Consider the following 21528-nt stretch of genomic DNA (forward strand, 5'->3'; position numbering starts at 1 on the left):
AATGGCTCGACAACGAGGGAAACATGTGGACATATTTATCGCTTCTGTTGAGCTGGGTTCTCATCATCCTACTTCTATTAAAATCAGGAGCGTCATTTAGGGCTCCAGGGGGCAAGCAATTGCTCCTGAGCATGAAATTTATATACATTTTAATGTATATGATGACAACATACCAATGCAAAAATGTTTACTCTCAACTTCAGAGATACCTTTGAAAACCTAATTCTCCCGTGCGAAGAAAGCACGTTCATCTAGTTAAGAAATAGAAAGAAAATATACAAATTCGGGGGAAGATGGATACGCCCATACTAAAGAAATAGAGTTCCTGTTGATGCCGTTAATGTAGATATACAATAACAATAGCTATTGTTACCAAGCAATAACATGCTTTCATTAAATATTATGCACTTTTATCTAGAGGTGCAAAATTATAAGTAAATTATGTGCATTGTTGAATGTTTAATCACAGTATATAGTAACTTTTCTATTTTTCATTCTTGCTTATTTTTCTGTTAAGATTAAAAGATGACTAACCGAGAGGTGGACATAGCTTTTGTTAGCACAGGAAAATCAAATACAAGAGATCAGTTTATAAGTAAGTAACTTCCAGCACTTTTCTCAGTTTTTAAAGTTAAAGTAAGGCAGTTTAAGAATTCGAGAAATATTTGAAGAATGTGTTTCTTGAAATTTATTACGAAAAGCTGAAATTTAATAAGAACCCAACTTATCTCAGATTTTATTCATAATATAATTAATAAATATGACATATCTTATAAATCTTACTTACTCACTAGATAGAAAGCAAGTTTCTAAAACCGTTCTGTACAGGGTGGTCTGGAAGTGGGCGTACCCTCCTTTAGTTTCAACAGTATAGTGTTAATTATGGTAGATTGTCTGTACACAGTAACCTTGAAGTCTTAAGAGTCATAAACATTGGTATGATCACCATCCATGTCGTAACACAGTTGAATTCTGCATCAAGTTCTCGCAGATGTTTTGCGGAGAAACTCCGGAGTCACGAGGTGAAGGTGTGTTTCATACCTGCTCGTAACAGCCCGGTAGCCAGCCCAAAAATGTAGGGGAGGCCCGGCTGAAGTTAGGGGGGCGATCATACCATATTATAGTTCATTTGCAAGCCTACCGTGAAAATTTTATGGGGGCCAGCAAAACTTTAACGGGGCCTGGCCCCCCTAGACCCCCCTGGATACGGGCCTGGTTCGTAATTCCTGCATTGTGTGATATCGAGTGTTTCTTACTTGTTGCTTTATGAAACCCCAGAGCATTGTCTAGTGTCGCAGATCGGGACTTCTTGGAGGCCAGGCAAAGGGAGCTGGTGAAGATGCACAACCTCTTCCAATCCTGCGGCCAGAAAAGGCTCCGGAGTATCTCCGCAAAACATCTGCGAGAATTTGGCGCCGAATTCAGCTGTGTTCCGACATGAATGGTGACCATGCCGATGTTTATGACTCTTAAGACTTCAAGGTACAGACATTCTACCATAACTAGCACTATACTGTTGAAACTAAAGGGGGGTACGCCCACTTTCAGACCACCCTGCATATTTCGGTTTTCTGTCAGAGCAGATCATGACTATATAAATCAGTAAATTGTATCACATATCCTTTATTTGAAGAAACAAAATTATTCTAGAGTACACCTACGAACTTTAATGGTCAGATGATTGGGAATTAGAAATTGATAAAATAACGTTGAAAAATGCGTTCATTTAAAGTGAATGTTGACCAACCAACAAGTTTGCCGTCATTTATCCAATAGTAGGCTACTGGTAGGTATGGATGGGAATAGATAACTATAAAAATACATTGGTCTAACAATTTAAATCGTATGTTGGCCAACCAACAATTTGCTATTATTTATCCAAACAATATGCTAATGGTTGGCATAATTGGGAATAGGTAACTAGAAAAATGCATTGGCCCAACGTAGTTTATGTTGGCCAACCAACAATTTGCCATCATTTATCCAACAGTAGGCTAAGGGTAGACATAGTTGTGTTTTGTCTCTTAAAAAAAATAAAAGTTATGTTATGTGTGAAATGAAAGGAAGGGATGGTCTGTTAACAGATTTATTAGACAGATATTATACAAAGTCACATTCTGCCTTTTCGCTATTATAGGCACAGTTATAGAGACTACTTAATTATTTATATATATGTGCCATTAGCATTAGCAGATATCTTTTAAACAAACACATTAATAAATGGGAGCCAACTTGAGATTTGCATTCTCAAAACAAATGTACTATTCAATCATGATAATTACACAAATTATAAATCTAAATGCTCAGTAGTATAAGTGAAGCCTGTTGTTGGAAGACCTACCAACAATCTGGCATAGCAAATGTCATCATAACAAATAAGCAGTTAGGAGAGAAAGGACAACTTACTGGCCAGGAGAGTGTGCTGCCATTCTTGAAAGACTTCGAAGAACCTTGGTAGTCTAATCAACTCGAATCTTCAAATCTTCCAAATCATAACTTGTTGTTAAAAGTGAGTCCTTTTATATGATTGTGGCAGAACACTTTCCCTTTCACCAGAAGTTGTTTACAATGATTTGCCCGTCTGATGAAATATCTTGTTTTCTAAAGAGTGTTGCTATTGCCTTTATATTTTAAAAAAGTGTTAATTATACTCAAATATAATTATCAAATTTATATTAAACAATACAGTTGGGAATAAGTTCAAAAATATATTGGCCCAATATAGTTTTATGTGAATGTTAGCCAACCAACAATTTGTCATTTATCCAACAATAGACTTATTGATAGGCATGATTGGGAATAGGCAACTATGAAAATACACTGTCCCAACTTAAAGTGTATGTTGGCCAACAACAAATTTACCATCCTTTATCCAACAATTTTGTCCCGTCATTTCCAACTTCAATTTTAATAACTGGCAATGGTCAGCAAATCATTCAATTGCAATGGAGGACCAGCATTGGCAGTTGTCTATTCTACCATTTCCCACTGTTAGGAATATTCTCTCTATTGTAGGTAGGGACGTAGAATCCATTAAGGCTATAAAGCTAAGAATATTCAAATATTTATGCGGTAAACTTAAAATAATGCCCTAATCCTTAATACACTGTGTGTTAATCTTCCCTTTCCAAGCGAAATGACTTTCTTTAATATGAAATACATATTTGTTATGGTCTTTCTTGTTATATGGTTAGAGTATATTTCAAGAGAGAAAATAAATGTAAAATGCTGTAGCCCACTTTTAAAAGGACTCGATTATTTACTGTTGTCATATCCCTTAGTTAACTATTTTGAGTTTCTTTTCCAATTTACTTCTTATTTCAGAGACAGTCAAAGCCCATGCTTTCACACCAATTTCACACTAGGGATGCGCACGAGACAAGATTTGTGGCTGTCTCGTCTCGAAAATGTGTTGTAAAAGTGATGTCTCGATTCGAAAACTGTATATTTCTCTATTAGAAGAGCCCTGTCTCGACTCGAATTTTGTCAGGAAAATCCTGTCTCGACTCGTCTCGTGCGCATCCCTATTTCACACCATGTAGCTTACACTCCAATTTCAATCTTATAACAATCTTAGTGGCAAAGTCGACCTGGCTATATAGCTGCGACTATAACCATAAACACCCATAAGATAGAATACAGTAGAATAGACAGTCGACTCATAGCGTTTAGAAGTGAAAATGTGAGGTTTCGCACTATTTTTGTGGTTCGCCGCAGATGTACGAAAAAAAAATTCGCATTCGGTAACTTTCAAATTCTGACGGAAAAACAACAGAATAATAATTTTAAAAATGTTATTATGGATATTATGATCACAAATTAACTAACATTTCTTCCTTTTATGCCAATATCAAGATAGCTATTTCCGTCAAAGCATATCTATACTATTACATAATGTTAGGAGTAAAAGCGATTCACTCATTATTGCCCAAGTCATAGACTGTACTATACACAGAAATGTGAAATTTTAACAGAAAAACTACTGTCTCGAAAGCAAAGGATTTAAGATTTAGATTTCTGGGCTTTCGGCATCTAAGGCCATTTAGCCCTTCACGATTTGAGGGATGACGTCCCTCGGCGAGCACACAATCCGGGGAAAGGGAAGGAAGAAAGAATTGGGGAAGGAAGGAAGCGGCCTGGTATAAGTTAGGTACCACCCCGGCATTTGCCTGGTGTGAATGAGGAAAACCCAGGAAAACCTCATTCAGGGTGGCTGGCCTGAAAAAGCGTGTTACACTTTTTCGACCAAGTGACCCCACCGGGAATCAAACCCGGGACCGCTCGCACCGAAGTCGAGAGCGTTAGCTACTATGTATCCTAAAGAAGAAGTGTGGAGGTTTTGGCAAGAATTGATTCTCTCACTAATCCGTCAACTTGTAGGGAGACGACAATTAGTACATAAACTCCTTGAAAATCCCGTTTTATAATATCTAAGTTTTCGATTCTGTTCAGAGAATGACCAATGTAAGAATTAAATTACAGGTGTGGTGTCTTCCCGTTTGGCCTATTCCCGTTTCGCCTACAGACCTTCCAGCAACTTCTATCATTATCTTAATCTCATCTGTAAGACGGATATTCCCGTTTTGCCTTTCCCGTTTCGCCTACGCTCACTCGACGAGGAATATTTAGTGTTTGAGAAAATTTTTGGGTGTTTGAGGTGGGAATGTAATATAAAGATAGTGAAAATATTAATATATCGACTAAATGCAGTCATGTCATTTTCAATCAAGTTAAATCTAAGGAAATTAATCAGTCTAGGGAATAATAAATTAAACCAGAAAAGAAAATTCCAGAATTAACATTGCATAGTAATCCTTTTATTGTCTAAAATTCTCATACTAATTAATAAATGTTGTAGTAAGTTTTGCTTCTCTATAGCGTTTCTAAGTTTCTATGCTTAAACTTCCCAACTTAATTTTTTAAATTTATTTTTTAAGGTTACGATTAAGGTAAATTGAATGCGTTAGGCCCCATAATATTTTTTAAATGTGAATAAGCAAGGCTCAAATCCCGTCGTTGTCTACTATTGTCATATCCACTTAAAACGTTATTTCTTGACTGAAGACTTATCCCAGCCCATCAACCCTATAAAACTAATTCTTTCATTATGAGAAATTTGCTATAAAAATTAATAATTTGGCTAAAATTAGTTTAAAGAAGTTCAGATTTTTAAGTTTATTAGCTCCCATTCGAGGTATTCCATCCTTTACTCCAGAGCCGCGTTAAATATTATCAAAGCAAAACAGCTTCTATATCTCTTCATTCAGAGAAACTCGTGCTCAATTTATAAAAACAGGAAGAACGAGTGAAAGAACTGACTCCATTCATTTCACTTCTGCTACCTTTGGTTCGATAGTCGTCCACCACTCTGGACATGGATGAAGCATTCAAAATTGAATTTAATAGCCAGCATTTATGCTATCTTAAGCGGTCTCTCTGGGCCTCTATTTTATTCTACTTGCAATAGTACAAGTATCTCTGCATTGGGGCATAAAAACTACAGTTACTTCTACCCACCACTAAGGCTGGAAAATTGTTAAGAAATTTTCCTAGCAGGGCAGTTGGAGGGCATAATAGTTCATCTATCAGAATCAAGGGAGTAGTGCTCTCAACGGGTCGGGTCGGGTCGGGTTGAAGACCGACCCGACCCGACCCGTGACCCGACCCGACCCGACTGACCCGAACCGTGATCCAACCTGATTGACCTGACCCGACAACCCGATCCGAGCTGACCCGATTGACCCGACCCAAAAACCCAACCCGAAAACACAACCCGACCCGAGCTGACCCGATTGACCCGACCCGAAAACACAACCCGAATAACTCGACCCGATTGACCCGACCCGAGTTGACCCGACCCGACCCGAGCTGACCCGATCCGAGTCGGGTCGGGTCGGGTCACGGGTCGGGTCGGGTCATCCCGATCCGTTTGAGAGCACTAGTCACGAAACTGGGTGAACGCCAAAATGTACTCCCATTGGGAATTAAACCCGGACCACGTGTACCGAAGTCTTACACGTTAACCACTAGCTAGATCAAGCGGGGGATTTGTATATGCATCTTAATGAATATTTGGCACTTTCGAGGTTTGGTTATTTCTTTTTATAACTGATACCAATATCCGACGTGAGAGAATTTTTTTCTTTCTTTATTTCTATGTGACGAAATTTTTATTCAAGGTCAGTGTTCTCACCTGCTTGGACGGCAGGGGGTCTTCTCGGAAGGCAGTAGCAAGAGTCTCTTGGCGGAGACAAAAGGAAATCGTTTAACTTCAATGATAAGGCCTGTTTCACATTATCCGGCGATTTGCCGGATCCGTTTCCGGCTGTTTGCCGGATCCGGTTTCGGCCCCTTTCATATTATCCGGCGTTTTGCCGTAGATGAAAAATATGCGAGCAGGGTTGCTGTGCAACTGAAGAAACAAAACTCTCTGACTCTTGTCGTGTTGTGGTCAGAGATGGAGTGGGTCAGTGGGTCGGTGGGTCAGTGGGTCAAGTTTTCTGAGTGGGTCAGTGGTTCGTGGGTCAACAGCATATGACCCACTGTGACCCACCACTCACCGTGACCCACTGCGACCCACCACCCACCATGACCCACTGTGACCCACCACCCACCATGACCCACTGCGACCCACCACCCACAATGACCCACTGACCCACCACCCACCGTGACCCACTGCGACCCACCACCCACCATGACCCACTGCGACCCACCGACTCAGTATGATCTACCGACCCTCTCTGCTCACTGCATTGTTGACAGTATCTTCTGAAGACTGGTAAATTTGTCTCAGTTTTACTTTCAAGACCTTCATTTCCCTTTCTTTTCCACTTGTTTCTGTCTACCTACCTGAGGTGAGTATATCTAACCAAGTGAAAAAAGAACTTCAGGCACTTTTGGATATTAATATTTTTAATAGTAATAATAGCAATAGGAGTTATACTACAACTTGGCTTTCGAGACCTGTGGGTTTTTAGAGCTAACTACTGGAAAAAATATATTTTTAAATCACTGTAATATATAAATTATTTATTAAAAAATTGAATGTAACTATGTGTGCCTTATCATCACGGTCAAATTGCAAAGTCAAATGAAATTACTTTTGGTATATAGTTAGACCTTAATCCAAATTGGGATGTTATATTGCTTTTATTATAATGCATAATATCCTAAGGAGGTAGTGAGGATCCGAATTATTGCGAAAAAAAATGAGTATCTCGCAAACCGTTAAACTTACGGAGCTGAAATTCAGTGTATTAACTCTTTATTGAAAATAAACAGAATGTGTCCTAGCATTTTTTAAAATTCTCTTTTATGTGTGTGTGTGGGGAGGGGGGCACTTTCTATATATGGAAAATTGGTAGTGAGTTGGTTTGTAAAAATGATCGAAAACGATCGATGTTATTTAAGAAAAAAAAATCAGAAACAAAAAAATACAGTGCTTGGCTTCATATATCCATTGGTTTCTGCTATAATAGTTGTTGAAGCTTATGTTTATTATATGGAGCGCTCACAGCACAGGGCAATCAACCCATAAAGTTGTGAGAAAAATAGGCATAAAATTTGTACTGTAAGTTTAATTACACGGATATTTGAAGTTTGGATTGTACGCATAATTGTATGGAAAATTTTACACTTTTTTTCCCCCTTTACGTTGGTCTACTTACTTTGATTTGGAACTTTGAAATTTCATCCTTTTTTCCACTGAAAAGTATTGATAATTCAACAAGGAAATAATTATACTATGATAATTTAAATGATTTTCACCGTAATTTGGCACATGGCAAACATCAGTGTGGTAATTGAAGGGGGAGAAGAAGGGAAATTTCCACTCACCTCTGAACACTTTCCAGGAACCTCGTTCCCTTTCGCTTTCTAGACGGGGGAGGGAACTTGGTAATGGTATCAAACCTTTATGTGTAATTACAAAAATTAAATTTATAAACAAATAAGAAATCATCAGTTTATCAGGCTTTAATTGATAATTTATTCATAAGATTCCCTATCGAAGGCGTGGTAGATGAAGTTTCTGTTCTTCATGAGTTGACGTTGCCAACTGATATGGTCAATATGGAGAAGATGTTGTATGGTGATAGAGAGATGATACTTCTTGCTGAGTATTTCAAACCTGACCAAGAAAAATCGTTATCAGACTTAAGTCTAACAAGTAGATTGTCGATGAGAAGTTGCAGAAATCGGGTAGAAGTATTATCAATTTCCATGACAAGAGTGCGAACGGGGATTTCCCCTTATGAATTTACAGATGACTGATATTAGAAATAGATTAAGTGCTCAAACATTGTCTAACTTGTTGCTCATCAATGTTAATGGCCCACCGCTAGACAAGCTCAAAGTAGACGAGCTAGTTAGAATATTTCTTGGCTGAAGGATGGACATCATTCCACTGCGGATGATTTACCGCCAAAAAGTTACCAACAGGAAATAAATCCGATTTCAGATTTGTTTTAAGGTGGAAAATTATGAGTTACGGTAAACGTATACTTGTATTACTAATGGCTTATTTGTGATATTCAACTTTGTACCTACTTTTTAGTAAGTCTCTTCTTTGCTTTAGGTAAACTACTTTTGAAGAAATATTCATAATAATTGCAATTATGCATATTTGTAACTTAAATTTAACGTGGTGTTTTAGTGGTTACACAAATTACAATTATGAGCATACTTTATGGAGATGCTCTCACATAGGGTACCCGAGCACCTTTATACACTATGAACAACTGATTTTTCAAGTCTTTTGTGAGAAAAATACTGTGAACTGAGAAACCATAACATTTTCCATATTGTACAGGGGTATTTTCGTGCGAATAGAAGTTTCTTGTTGAATGCGTTTAAAAATTAACACTTGCAAGAATACTCTCTTAGTATAAGTATATTTTAGGCACACTAATTTCCCCCCACCTCGAACTGTTTCAATTTTCTCACTGACAAACACTTTACCATTTTATATCGTAAAGGTCAGATCCACCGTTATTGTAACAGAGTGTTGCTTGAGCGATTGACTAGAAATTCAAACTCCGATTAGTGACAATTTCACAGTCTTGTTTTATTACAAGTGTAAACTCTTTAGTCAGTTCAGAAGAGGCTGTGGATCGTGTTCAGAGTTGATGACGATGGATTTTGGTGAGTTAGAGTAGGTCAAAGTGGATGAGTGTGGTTCATGGTGGGTGGTGGGTCACGGTGGGTCACCGTGGGTGGTAGGTCAGAGTGGGTTACCGTGGGTTACCGTGGGTGGTGGGTCGCAGTGGGTCATGGTGGGTGGTGGGTCAGAGTGGGTCCCGGTGGTTTTCATTGACCCACGCCAACTCTGGTTGTGGTGGTTGTAATGGAAAGACACAAAATGTGTTTTCTGCTCGCCTTGTGAAGACAGGCAGAAAACAAAAACGTCAGAGACATATATGAGTTCACCCTTTTTTAGAGAAGCGGTATCTTGAAGAAGTTTTTCTATACTGTTTCCACAATTAAGGGAAGACGAAGGAAATTTCTTTAATTACTTTCGTATGGGCTACAGCCTATTTCAGTTTTTTTTTAACATTATTCACTTGTACCCAAGTATATATATGAGAATGGTGTTTTGCAATTTTCGGAGTAGAAAAGGAGGGAAAAATCTGTTGATTCAAGTTGTCAACCTCAACTATTGTAATTCATTAGTTTTGTTAGCGTAGTTGCAGTGGACAAATGCAAAATAATATGCATTTTATTCGCTTTGTTACCAGGCCCGTAGCCAGCCCAAAAATTTAGAGGGGGCCCGGTAGAAGTTAGAAGGGGCCCGACCCAATCATAGTATACTTATTCACCATATTATATTTCATTTGCAAGCCTACCGTGAAACTTTTAGGGGGCCAGCCAAAGTTTAGGGGGACCGGCCCCCCGTGGATACGGGCCTGTTTGTTACCGAAATAAGAGAACATGCCACATACAGAAAAGATGTGCACTTTTTATTAGAGAAGCGGTATTTTGGAAGATATTTTTTCTATACTGTTTCCACAATTGATAAACTTGGGCAAAATAGCGGCCCGGTTCTGGATATTTAAAATACCGTTCCGGTATTCAACTGTTGTGACTGAGAAAACCAGGCTAAACTCCTCTCGGGATAGTCAACCGTTGAGGTCTATCCGAGAATCTCAAGCCAACATTCAGCCACTGACCCCAAGACTGGTCTGTATGCATTATTATTATTATTATTATTATTATTATTATTATTATTATTATTATTATTATTATTATTATTATTATTATTATTATTATTACTAGCTGTTATGCCCGTTCTTCGCACGGGTCAGATAAAATATCAATGTAAACAAACTGAACAATGAGAGAAGAATTAAGAAACATTTCTAAAATTAGATACATTTTGTGTGAATATATATCCAACAACGTACGTGTTTTCATTGGGAAGGCCGATGGGGGCTGAATTTGAACGCAAACACTATCGGGAGTATCAATATACATCTGAGCGACCTCGATAAATATGAATTCGACACAAATATTGGTCATTTTCTACTACTTTTACATGTCCCGGTAAACGCCCCCTGAGACCCCTCTCTGGTTCGAATTGTGAAAAAATCAACTCTGGTCTTCAGCCGATACCGCAAAAACTATGAATGTGACACTAACATCTGTCATTTTCTACTACTTTTACATAGAAAGAAAAAACACCTCTATGATCCTCTGGTTCCTATTTTGAAAAAACAACGCCTCTGGCTCCCAGTCGACGGGGCTGTATTTGGAAGTCAACGCCTTGGGTGTATCACCATTCATCTCAGCGACAGCGAAAACTATTGATTTGACACTAATATCGGTCATTTTCGATTATTTTTACATGTCTCGCAATTCTCCACTCCGGTGACTCCCGGCCCGCATACAATGGTGGCTGAAAATGAAATGAAATCTTTAAGTTTTACGTCCCACGGTTATGCCGGTTAGGCTAAAGGAGACGGTGATGATGAGAGATGAGTGAAATGGTGGAATGAAGAAAGTGGGAGGAAACGGGAGAACCCCGAGAAAACCCACGAGCACGGTGTTTGTCCACCACAAAGTCCACACGGCGCGAGCTGGGATCGAACCAGGGACCCCAAGCACCGGAGGTGAACGCTCTACCACTGAGCCACCGCACCCCCCACAATGGTGGCTGAATTTGAAAATCATCGCTAATGAAAGTATCACCATTTATTTAAGGGATCGCGAAAACTGTGAATTTCACACTAATATCGGTCATTGTGGATTATTTTTACATGTCTCGGTGATCTCCTGGCCCAAGTTCCTTAGCTGATGGGGACTAAATGTGAAAGTAAACGCTATTTGAGTTTCACCATTAAGCTCAGTGACCCCGAAAGCTATGGATTTGACATTAATATCGGTCATTTTCGATTATTTTTACATGTCTCGAAATTCCTCCCCCTCCCCTCTGGTGACCCCCGGCCCGCATACAAATGGTGGCTGAAGTCATCGCTAATGGTAGTGTTACCATTGATCTCAGCGACCGCGAAAACTGTGGATTTGACACTAATATCGGTCATTTTCTACTACTTTTACATGTCCTGGTAAACCCTGAGACCTCCTGGCTCGAATTTTGAAAAAAAACCCGCATCGGCTTGATCTGGAGCCTGGACCAAGGTACCCGTGACCAAATTTTGGTAACTTTCGGTCCACTCGTATGGTCCCCAGGCCGCACAAAGACAGACACATAAACTCCTTATTTTATTTATATTAGATTATTATTATTATTATTATTATTATTATTATTATTATTATTATTATTATTATTATTATACTATTTCGGGTTTATTCTTTTGTTTTAAGCGTTCCTACTATTGACTCGGTCTCTTTAAAGCACTGCTCTAGTTCCTAAATTCAGAGGACTATTCAAGAAATTACAGCCAGATAATTATAAAATATATAAAGTACGGTATATTTATCAAATATCACATCATGAATTATCTCTTGCTTTGCGTAGCAAAATAGTACATAAATGTATAGCAAAAGACTGTATTGCTGAAATATTTGATAGCGTATATTTCAATTTTAGGTCACCACAAATTTATAGTGCTACCCGGACATCTCCCAACCTTCTATTACATAGAAAAATAATTTATATTGATTTCGACACTTCGGTAGTATTGGTCGTTTTCAATTAATTTTACATGTCATCTTTCCCCATATATTGTATGTACAGGTTTGGTTAATTATTCCAGATGTACTGGGCTAGAACATAACCACATACACGAACACACTCCACACACACACAAAACCACACGCTCCCATATTATAGCAGCCACTTTCTGCTCTTTCCTGGCAACACTTGCTTCCTCCCCCAACACCCATCCGGTAGTTTGCCGCGTATATGTGAAGAGCTTCATTGCTTGTAATGTCCCGCTTGGATATACATGGCGATTTGCCAGGCCGGATTCTAGCAGGGAGATCCGGCTGTTTTTGCTCGCCGGATAAATGTCCGGCGACCGCCGCACATATGTGTAGGGATGCGCACGAGACAAGATTTGTGGCTGTCTCGTCTCGAAAATGTGCTGTAAAAATGATGTCTCGATTCGAATTTTGTCAGGAAAATCCTGTCTCGACTCGTCTCGTGCGCATCCCTACATATGTGAAGAGCTTCATTGCTTGCAATGTCTTTCTACCTCGTCCGGCAATTCGCCGGATAATGTGAAAGGGACGTAAGGGTTGAGGAAACAGGAGAACACCTGTGATTTTTTCCAACCCTTCAACTTTCATTCCAAAATAGGTTCTTATGATTGCGGGACCCGTGCCACTTTGATTTTTCTTTCTCGGTAATTAAAACGTATTTTACAGTATATATAGTTGCACGTAAGAAGATACATAATATGAATTTTGTAATTTAAAATTTAAAAATACAGTATGATATTTAATTATAAAGTACTAATTTTATTTCATCACTTTCAGCCCAACAAATGAAATTCAAACAATTCGCTCCCTGGTCATCAATACTGCGTCTTATTCTTTGTCTTGCAGTCAAGTCTTGGTCCTGCATTTCGTAGTCGTGGTGGTCTTTCATGCTATACAAGAGCCAAGAATGCTCGCCTCACCGGTACAAATGAAGACCAAGTGTGATTTTGATTATGGTCTTTCATACTATACGGAAAGCAAGAAAATATGCTCATCGCTACTTGGTGATCACCAAAACAAGGCCAAGAGTAAGATTACTATGCAATTCGTCTTGCATATCCAATCTTTATCTTGTTCTTGTATCGATGTCCTTGGGCTTGGTGAAATAAAATGAAATATTCAGTTTAAGGTCCCTCAATTCTGCACCGAGGCTAAGGGATACGGTGACCATGAGAAATGAATGAAATGGTGGAATGAAGAAAGTGGGAGAAAACAGGAGAACCCCGAGAAAACCCACTACACGGCGTTTCTCCACCACAAAGCCTACTTAGCACAAGCTGGGATCGAACCATGGACACCATGCACCAGAGATGAATTCTCTACCACTGAGCCACCGCAGCCCTGCTTGGGCTTGGTCGTCCATATCCAATCTTTCTTTTGGCCTTGCTTAAACAACTTCTAGTTTTGTTCTAAATCCAGACTCCATATTGGCGTAGATATTAATATTACAGTCGATTGGTAAAATCAATCTTCCACATTTAAAAATTAAAGTACACGCAAGTACAAAAATAAGCATTTACCATAAAAACACTAGCTGCAAGTGTTCAAAATAGATTTATGGCTTCTATAAAATCAATTGAAAATTGCTATTTTTAATTAGGCAGCTAGTGAAAAACAGCAGCTTTCGACTCCAGCCGAGTTTAAGCTCAACCTACTCAGTTGACCAAAGTGAACTGACCCGACCCGACAACCCGACCCGAGTTAACCTAACCCGACCCGTTTGAGAGCACTACACGGGAGTATCGACCAGCCTTGTAAAGTTCAAGAAACGGATCTTGAATAGCTAGTACTTGCCTTTTAAAATTGTTCGGAGAAAAAAAAAAAAAAAAGAAAAGAAAAGAACGTATATCGGTTTTGAAATGGTGACCTTTAGAACTACTAGTGGCACGGCACGTACTTGGCTACAATCACGGTCAATTACAGCAAAACTGTTGCTGACGTTGAAAAATAAACTTATTTCAGGGCCGGCGCGAGGAGGGGTCGAGCCGTGCCACCTCCCAGGATGGCAAAATTTGAAACGAAAAAGAATACTATCAAAATATAATGCTTCATAATAGGCCCCCATAGAAAAATAAATTGAGAATGTAATTGAACTTACTTCACTCACATTTGAGAAAATGCTCACTCCGGAAATTCAGAGCATTCACCTTCATTTTCAATTATCAAACTATTAGCCACAGGTATTTCGTTCAATATTTCCCTTGCAGCGGCGTAAATAAGATTTTCAGCTAGGGTGAATAAGATTATCAAGATGTCTTTTATATCTGTTTCTAATCAGCAATGTTCTAACGCTCCACAGCCTCCACTCCAATTTATGCAAAAGGTACACTTCCACTTGAGACAGGCTTCTAGCATTTCCTTTCCAAGACTTTCCTTTGCTTACTCGTTATCTGGTATGACTTTTTATTCCACATAATTATCAAACGACTCCAAAACATTGATTTTCATGTGTTGGATGCAGTCGGGTTTCTTGAAAATACATCTGAGTATTTTGAGAGGAGCAGAAATGATGCAAAGTTTCAATCTTACTTAGTTGATGCGATGGAGTTGGCATCAGCATTAGATATGGATGATCCATGGATAGGTCACACAGTGCAAGCTCGAAGTCGAAAGAAGAGACAGTTTCAGTACGAGACAGAGGATAAAGCTATTGAAGGTCCACAAACAAGATACAAGATCGATTTTTGTTACAATGTTCTAGACGTTAACTTTAAGAGAAAGGTTTCAGCAACTTAAACATTACAGCGAGTATTCCAATTTTCTTTACGATATAAGTACTCTTAAAGATATGCCACCTGAACTTTTGTCTGAAGAATGTACTAAACTTGCCAACATTTTAACACACGAAAAACCGAAACATATTGACTCCAGTGATTTGAAAGACGAATTGAAAGTATTATCCGCTATAATTAAGCCTGAAAGTTCACCAAAAGAGACTTTAAAATTAAGGAACATGACTTTGCTCCCAATGTCAGTGTTGCACTTAGCATTTTGTTAACCTTACCACTAACAGTGGCAAGTGGAGAAAGATGATTTCGAAACTTTAAAAATTATCTACGTTCTTCCATGTCTGAAACCAGTGTTCCTTCCAGACATGTTTCTGGGGGGGAGGCACTGCCCCCCGGAGCTCTGAGAGTGCCTCCAGGAGGAGACCAAAATAATACGTCTATAATATAATAATAAATAGAATAGTACCAGTAGTGCCCCCCCCCCCCCCGGAACATTTTTTCTGAAAGAACACTGTCTGTAACAGGCTTGAGTGGCCTAGCGATGATATCAATAGAACACGAACTGGCTGAAACATTGAACTACGCGATAAAGGAATTTGTTTATATCAAAGCAAGAAAAGTTCCTTTCAATTAAGGTATGTTAAAATAAATCTCTATTGTGTTTAAGTACATTATAAGGCTTAGGCTAATCACATAGTTTTGCTGTAATATCTGATTCACTATATTATCTTCTGCTCCATACTCTATTGGAAACAACTTTTGATATAAAATAAGCTTAAACATTAAAATTCTTGGTCGTGATTAAAGTATATTTAAAAAATATATTTTTTCTGTATGCGCTGCTGTGTGTATCACATATATACAGAGAAATCGAGCGTACTGAATATTGTGTCGAGTATGTATGGAGTCGTTTAAATATTACGTAAGCATCTGAGAGAGGTAGTTCAATTTTTGTTCACTTTCCCATTTCATACATGTTTTTAAATGGGGCAGCTTACTTTTTCGTGGCACTTGAACGTCTTCTGTCAAAATAAGGTTTGCGGATTAAAGGGGCGGCATGTGAAAGTACCACCCAGGCCGCAAAACTGCTGGCGCCGGTCCTGACTTATTCATAAATCTTTGTAAAAAAAAAAAAAAAAAAAAAAACCTCAGACATTAAATATTCCTCGTCGAGTGAGTGTAGGCGAAACGGGAATAGGCCAAACAGGAATACCCGTTTGGCCTACATCTAAGATGAGATTGAGGAAATGATATATATTGCTGGAAGATCCGTAGACAAAACAGGAATAGGCCAAACGGGAATGAACCGCAGGTGTAATATTCTATTTATAAACTCTATAAACTCTAAATTGAATGATGGGAATGCGTTTTAAAATTTTCGAAAATTCCGCTCCTAAGGTGAGAAAGACAGTTTTATATAATATTCAATTTTATTTATTTATTTAGAAAAAGCCATGTGTGAGAATTCGTTTAAATTGGAGATGAAAAATTAGGTATATTAACCCTTAATTAAAAGTATAGAGATACGCAGCCATATTGTCTAAAAAGAGAAGAGGAGCAATATTTATATTAAAATTTTCGTTTCTTTTGATTCTCTATTTAAACTTTTCATTAAAAGAGTTTCATCGTTTTCAACACTTCCGCTTCTAAACGAAAGTTCCTGCAATAATCAGAATTCCGGCTTTGTATTCATAAAACTTTATTCTTCCCTGGGGAAGAACGGGCGCTTCTTCTTGTAATAGTATAATTTATTAAGCGTAATTCTGTAATAGTAATGTTTGTATTAGCAGTTGATATTTGTTGTTATGAGCAGGGGTAAAAGTGAGGGGAAATGCAGGCGGACAACGATCACCTACTTCCAAAAAATATCTATGGCGTCCCCCTACTTTCTAAAAAATTACAATGGGCAAAGATAGGCATGGCGGATGGCGTGAAGTCAAGGGTCCCCCTACCTTTTCAGATTCACGGAGGCTCAGTGGCAGAGCGTTCACCTCTGGTGCTTGGGGTCCCTGGTTCGATTTCTGCTCGAGCCAAGTTAACATTGTGGTGGACAAATACCGTGTACGTGGGTTTTCTCGGGGTTCTCCCGTTTCCTCCCACTTTCTTCATTCCACAATTTCATTCATTATTTGATCATCACCGTCTCCTTTAGCCTATTCGCTCTATCCATGGGACGTAAAACTCAAAGATTTCATTTCATTTCATTTTACCCCTGGTTATGAGTAATAGTGCAGTAAATGAAGATCAAATTTTAATCAAGAAAAGAACAAATTAGTAACAAGCTGAAAGTTGGTACACATGTTTGGGAATCATGTTCTAAACAACATACTAACAGTCCCCTGAAATCTCACGTGACCGCCGCCATATTGCAAAATAGCCACTGGAATTGTCAAATGAACAATACCCAGATAAAAATAGCAATATCTTCGCTGTGGTTGAACATAAATAAATAAAACTTAGTATCGTTTTATAGAACATAGATAACACATTATTTCTTATAGAGAAACAATTTTTCATAAAACGAATATTTTTAGAAATACTTAGCTCTAAATTCTAATATTCCGAAAACTTAGCGTCAAACTGATTTAAAATTTTATTGAACTTAGGAAGTAATTATTAACGACTTAAAATTTTACATAGATGTTCGTAAAGATTATTTAAATGATATACTAAAATCCCACAACTTCTTCATTCGCCATATTGGAAAATGTCCAAATGTCCGAAGTAATTGAAAGATAATATTTTGTTAAGTGAAATACAAAATCTCGACTTGGCTAAATATTTGAGAAACTGTAAATGCAGTCGATCTGGAATCAATTGGAATCAATGCTGGTGGGTATTGTTCATTTGACAATTCCAGTGCCCATTTTCCAATATGGCGGCGAAGGTCACGTGGGATTTCAGGGGACTTTTACTATGTTGTTTAGAACATGATTCCCAAACATGTGTACCAACTTTCGGCTTGTTACTAATTTGTTCCTTAGTTTTTGGTAATTTGACTGCACTATAAAGTGAATAATTTGGGTTTGTGTTTGAATGGTGATTAGTTAATAAAATCAGTTTGTTTATTTGAAGCAGTAATACTCAAGTATTGTTCTATTATTTCTTACGTTGTACAGTGAACTACAAAAGAACATATTGCATGCGTCACCATTTTCCAAGAAGGAGGCCTATTTCAGCCTTCTCACGTCGAAATTTCGCATTACGTTACTGATTGTAAGCTGTATTGCTAAGGTATTTATTTATTGTGAACAGTATGTTGTAATAGACAGTTTCTTCTAGGTTCACTAAGAATAATAAATTAAAACGGAGAATCATTATGTAAATAAGATGTAAAGATGGAAGGGATATATAAAAGATGTCAACAATCGCGTTCTTCAATGATAATGAAGTAAAGCAATTAGTATTTTAATAGTCGCTTATACCTGTTCTTCAAAGTATTATGTACCGTACTTCACAAATTACTATGCATTTCAGATGAGTTTCTTAGACCGGCTTACAGAGAACGTTATCCAAAGAAGTCAACCGCTTGTTACATATCAGACTGGAATGTCTATAGACCAGGAGTCAAAGTTCACGAATGGTGAGTATTAAAACAATTGTTATTGGCGTTTATGATATTAAAAATAACAATTATGTAAAAATCTTAATTTATATACAGACTCATCATATACAGGTGAGAGGATCCCGGGTTGTGTCCTGGCGGTACGCATGATTCAGATATCATGTTATGCTGTACATAGGCGCCGACTTGAAGGAAATATTGGAGGGACCCATACAATGAATAAATAAATCATCATTTTCAACTGTTTTCTATCAACTGCTTGATGAAGGCCCCCTTCTCTGCCCCAGATCTCGGTCCGCTACTCAGCTGTGAAATTCACAACCTAAGTCAAATTCACATAAAGGCATTAAAACAAATTCAAGTTCAAAACTTGAGAACTTCACTGTAACTTTGCACACCACATTCATCTTTACTTTTCATATCAGTGCTGACAGAGTGTTGGTTGAAGCTTTAGTGCTCTATTTTAAAACACTGTATTGAAAACGGCATTTTCTAACGAATAAGAAGGCTATTCCTAATATTGAATTATAGGCACGACGAAGTTTACGTCAGAAATTATTGCTTCTCTTTGCTAATTCTTCCTCGACTGGATTATATTGAGGGGTCGAGGACCCCACCTTTAAATATTGGAGAGGCGAAAAGTGTCCTCCCCCCCCCGTAAATCGGCGCCTATGATGATGTAGGTAAATGTCTCATTTAGTCTCGGTGGTAAATGTCTCATTTAGTCTCGAATCATTTAGTCATGGTGAATTCAACCTTAAATATGGTGTAAAATACCGTATGTTTTGTTGCTCCTTAAATTTCTATCCGGACAAACGTTCAACATACAAGTATTTTGCCTTCACACCTTCAGTAAGGATAAAATGTATTATGAATAAATTTGACAGTGAGTTAAAGTGAACTAGAAGTTATAATGAGTATGTGCCAACTCAAAAAGTATTGCAACTGTACATGTCTTTCGCGGTAATTATTTGGAACGAAATACATTTAAGGGTCTTTACTAAGCTTGCTCCCACTTTTAGCGAATAACGGAAAAATAATAGAATATCGAAAATTTAGAAAATAAAGCAGATGGTACCTGCAGAATTCTTGTAGAAATTTGGGTGTCTAAGAATTATGACGTTATAGGATGCACACCCAAATTTTGGGTCTATAAGAAAAGATTTGGAAACTATTATTAGTTTATTTAGAAACATTTTCTAGATACTACCTGACTCACTTTTTCTTATTTAATAGCATTTTCTAAATACTACATGGATTACTTTCTTATTGAATAACATTTTCTAGATACTACCTGGCTCACTTTCTTATTTAATAGCATTTTGTAGATACTACCTGGATCATTTTCTTATTTAATAGAATTTTGTAGATACTACCTGACTCGCTTTCTTATTTAATAGCATTTTCTAGATACTACCTGGCTTACTTTCTTATATAATAGCATTTTGTAGATACTACCTGGCTCACTTTCTTATTTAATAGCATTTTCTAGATACTACCTGGCTCAGTTTATACATATTCGATATTCTTAATTCTCTTTAAGTTATTCGCTACTTTTTTTTTTTTTTTTTTTTTTAAATACAGGCTAAGATAAAGGAATTTCTATAAAGTTATAAAATAATAGGTCTGTTCAAACCAAGTATACTTAAGTGAAATAAAAAATTATTTCTATATCTGACAATATGATGCATCATATTCGACAGTATTTAATTTGTTATGGAGAAGTCTTGAAGCTCGTCTTGAAGTTCATGAATGTTATCAACGATGTCTAAAAACAAATTAGTATCATAGTAGAGCACAAATGAAATATTGCACACTCTTATTTATGCACCTTGTCATAAGAAAAACAAAACAAAATGTCGCTACATTGTTTAATGTGAGTTAATAAAATGTTAATCGAATATGTATGTGAATATTTGCGTCTTTTCACATTTCTTCTTTTCATTTTCAAAGGAACTTTGATCAGGAATCTCGCCCAAGAGACAATGATCCCTTCAAATCAGAACCCAAAAATTACGCACTATCAACATATAACAGAATTGGAAGTACAGATCCAGATTTTCCCGCATTTCCAGAAACGCAGACTCGAGTAAGTGTTTCAAGAAATATTATTCAGTTATGCTTTTTTTTTTTTTAATTAACAAGTATTACAGAATTGTCCTTCACGTCCAAGATACCTATTTATCCCATTTCTTTAAATGGACCTAAAATTTGTACTGGATCGTTTAAAATGTTTCAATTTTCTTGTGTTGGATATTGAAGCTTCAGAGATTATCTAAATGAGATTGAATATCACTGAATATACTGGTAAATATAAATTGCTCCATAATAGTTTGAATATCACCCTCTAGTTTTGTATTATTGTTACTACATACGTACTTATGGATTTATGAAGTATATAGAAAACACTACTCCTAGCACACACAAACATAGTAATTGCTAACATTAATAGTTGAAGCGCTTAGAGGATTTTTGGTGTTATGTAACAAATTGAAAATTGGTAAAATCGACTGTCGCAACTTTGTCCTTCATCGTTTCTAAATTCTCCACTCAAACGAGGACTCACTAAATAATGTGTTAACGTAGCATGATTAACATATAACACGTGCATGAACCGCCAGAATGCAACGTTTCAAAAAATGTAACGTAACTCTTATCCTCTAAGCGCTTCAATTGTTAATGCTTTGGTAGTGTATGATTAACTTTATGATATGGCAATGATTAACTTTATGATTAACAATGATATGAATTTGCAAATCTATTAATGTAGCCAATATCAAAGCAGCTTTCAGAAGACCAATGGAACCCTGGCTTAGGTTTTGATTATATGTATGTTTGCCAGCCAAGTTTCCCTAGCAATTTTAGCGACACGTGCTTATAATAAGATTTCATATTGCGAGCAGATCATTATCCTCCAAAGTGAAAACTTCAAAAGTATTTCTCTTTCGAAGCAAATCAAGATCCTAATAAGTGGAGATTATCAACATAATACACATCCATATGAAACAAGGTATCCGCAAAAAATTAAGGTAGTTCGTATTCAACTTAGCAACTGGCGATCTTCCAGATATTGAT

General features: G+C 37.4%; 1 protein-coding gene across 2 annotated transcripts in view; it reads left to right on the forward strand.

The window, feature by feature from the left end:
* Window positions 1–409: 409 nt before the first annotated feature.
* LOC145679686 (uncharacterized) overlaps window positions 410–21528 on the forward strand; it is a 28796-nt gene continuing 7677 nt past the window's right edge. For both annotated transcript variants that reach the window (XR_014130500.1, XM_081750261.1), the window contains exons 1-3: window positions 410–595; window positions 18366–18471; window positions 20407–20542. Coding sequence is in view for 1 of the 2 variants with exons in the window: in XM_081750261.1 (XP_081606387.1) it covers window positions 526–595; window positions 18366–18471; window positions 20407–20542 (312 nt within the window). In the remaining variant the exon portion in view is untranslated. The remainder of the gene's footprint in view (window positions 596–18365; window positions 18472–20406; window positions 20543–21528) is intronic.

The sequence above is a fragment of the Thermobia domestica genome, chromosome 2 (genome assembly GCF_964235325.1).
Source record: "Thermobia domestica chromosome 2, izTheDome1.hap1.1, whole genome shotgun sequence".
NCBI classification, from domain to species: Eukaryota; Metazoa; Arthropoda; class Insecta; order Zygentoma; family Lepismatidae; genus Thermobia; species Thermobia domestica.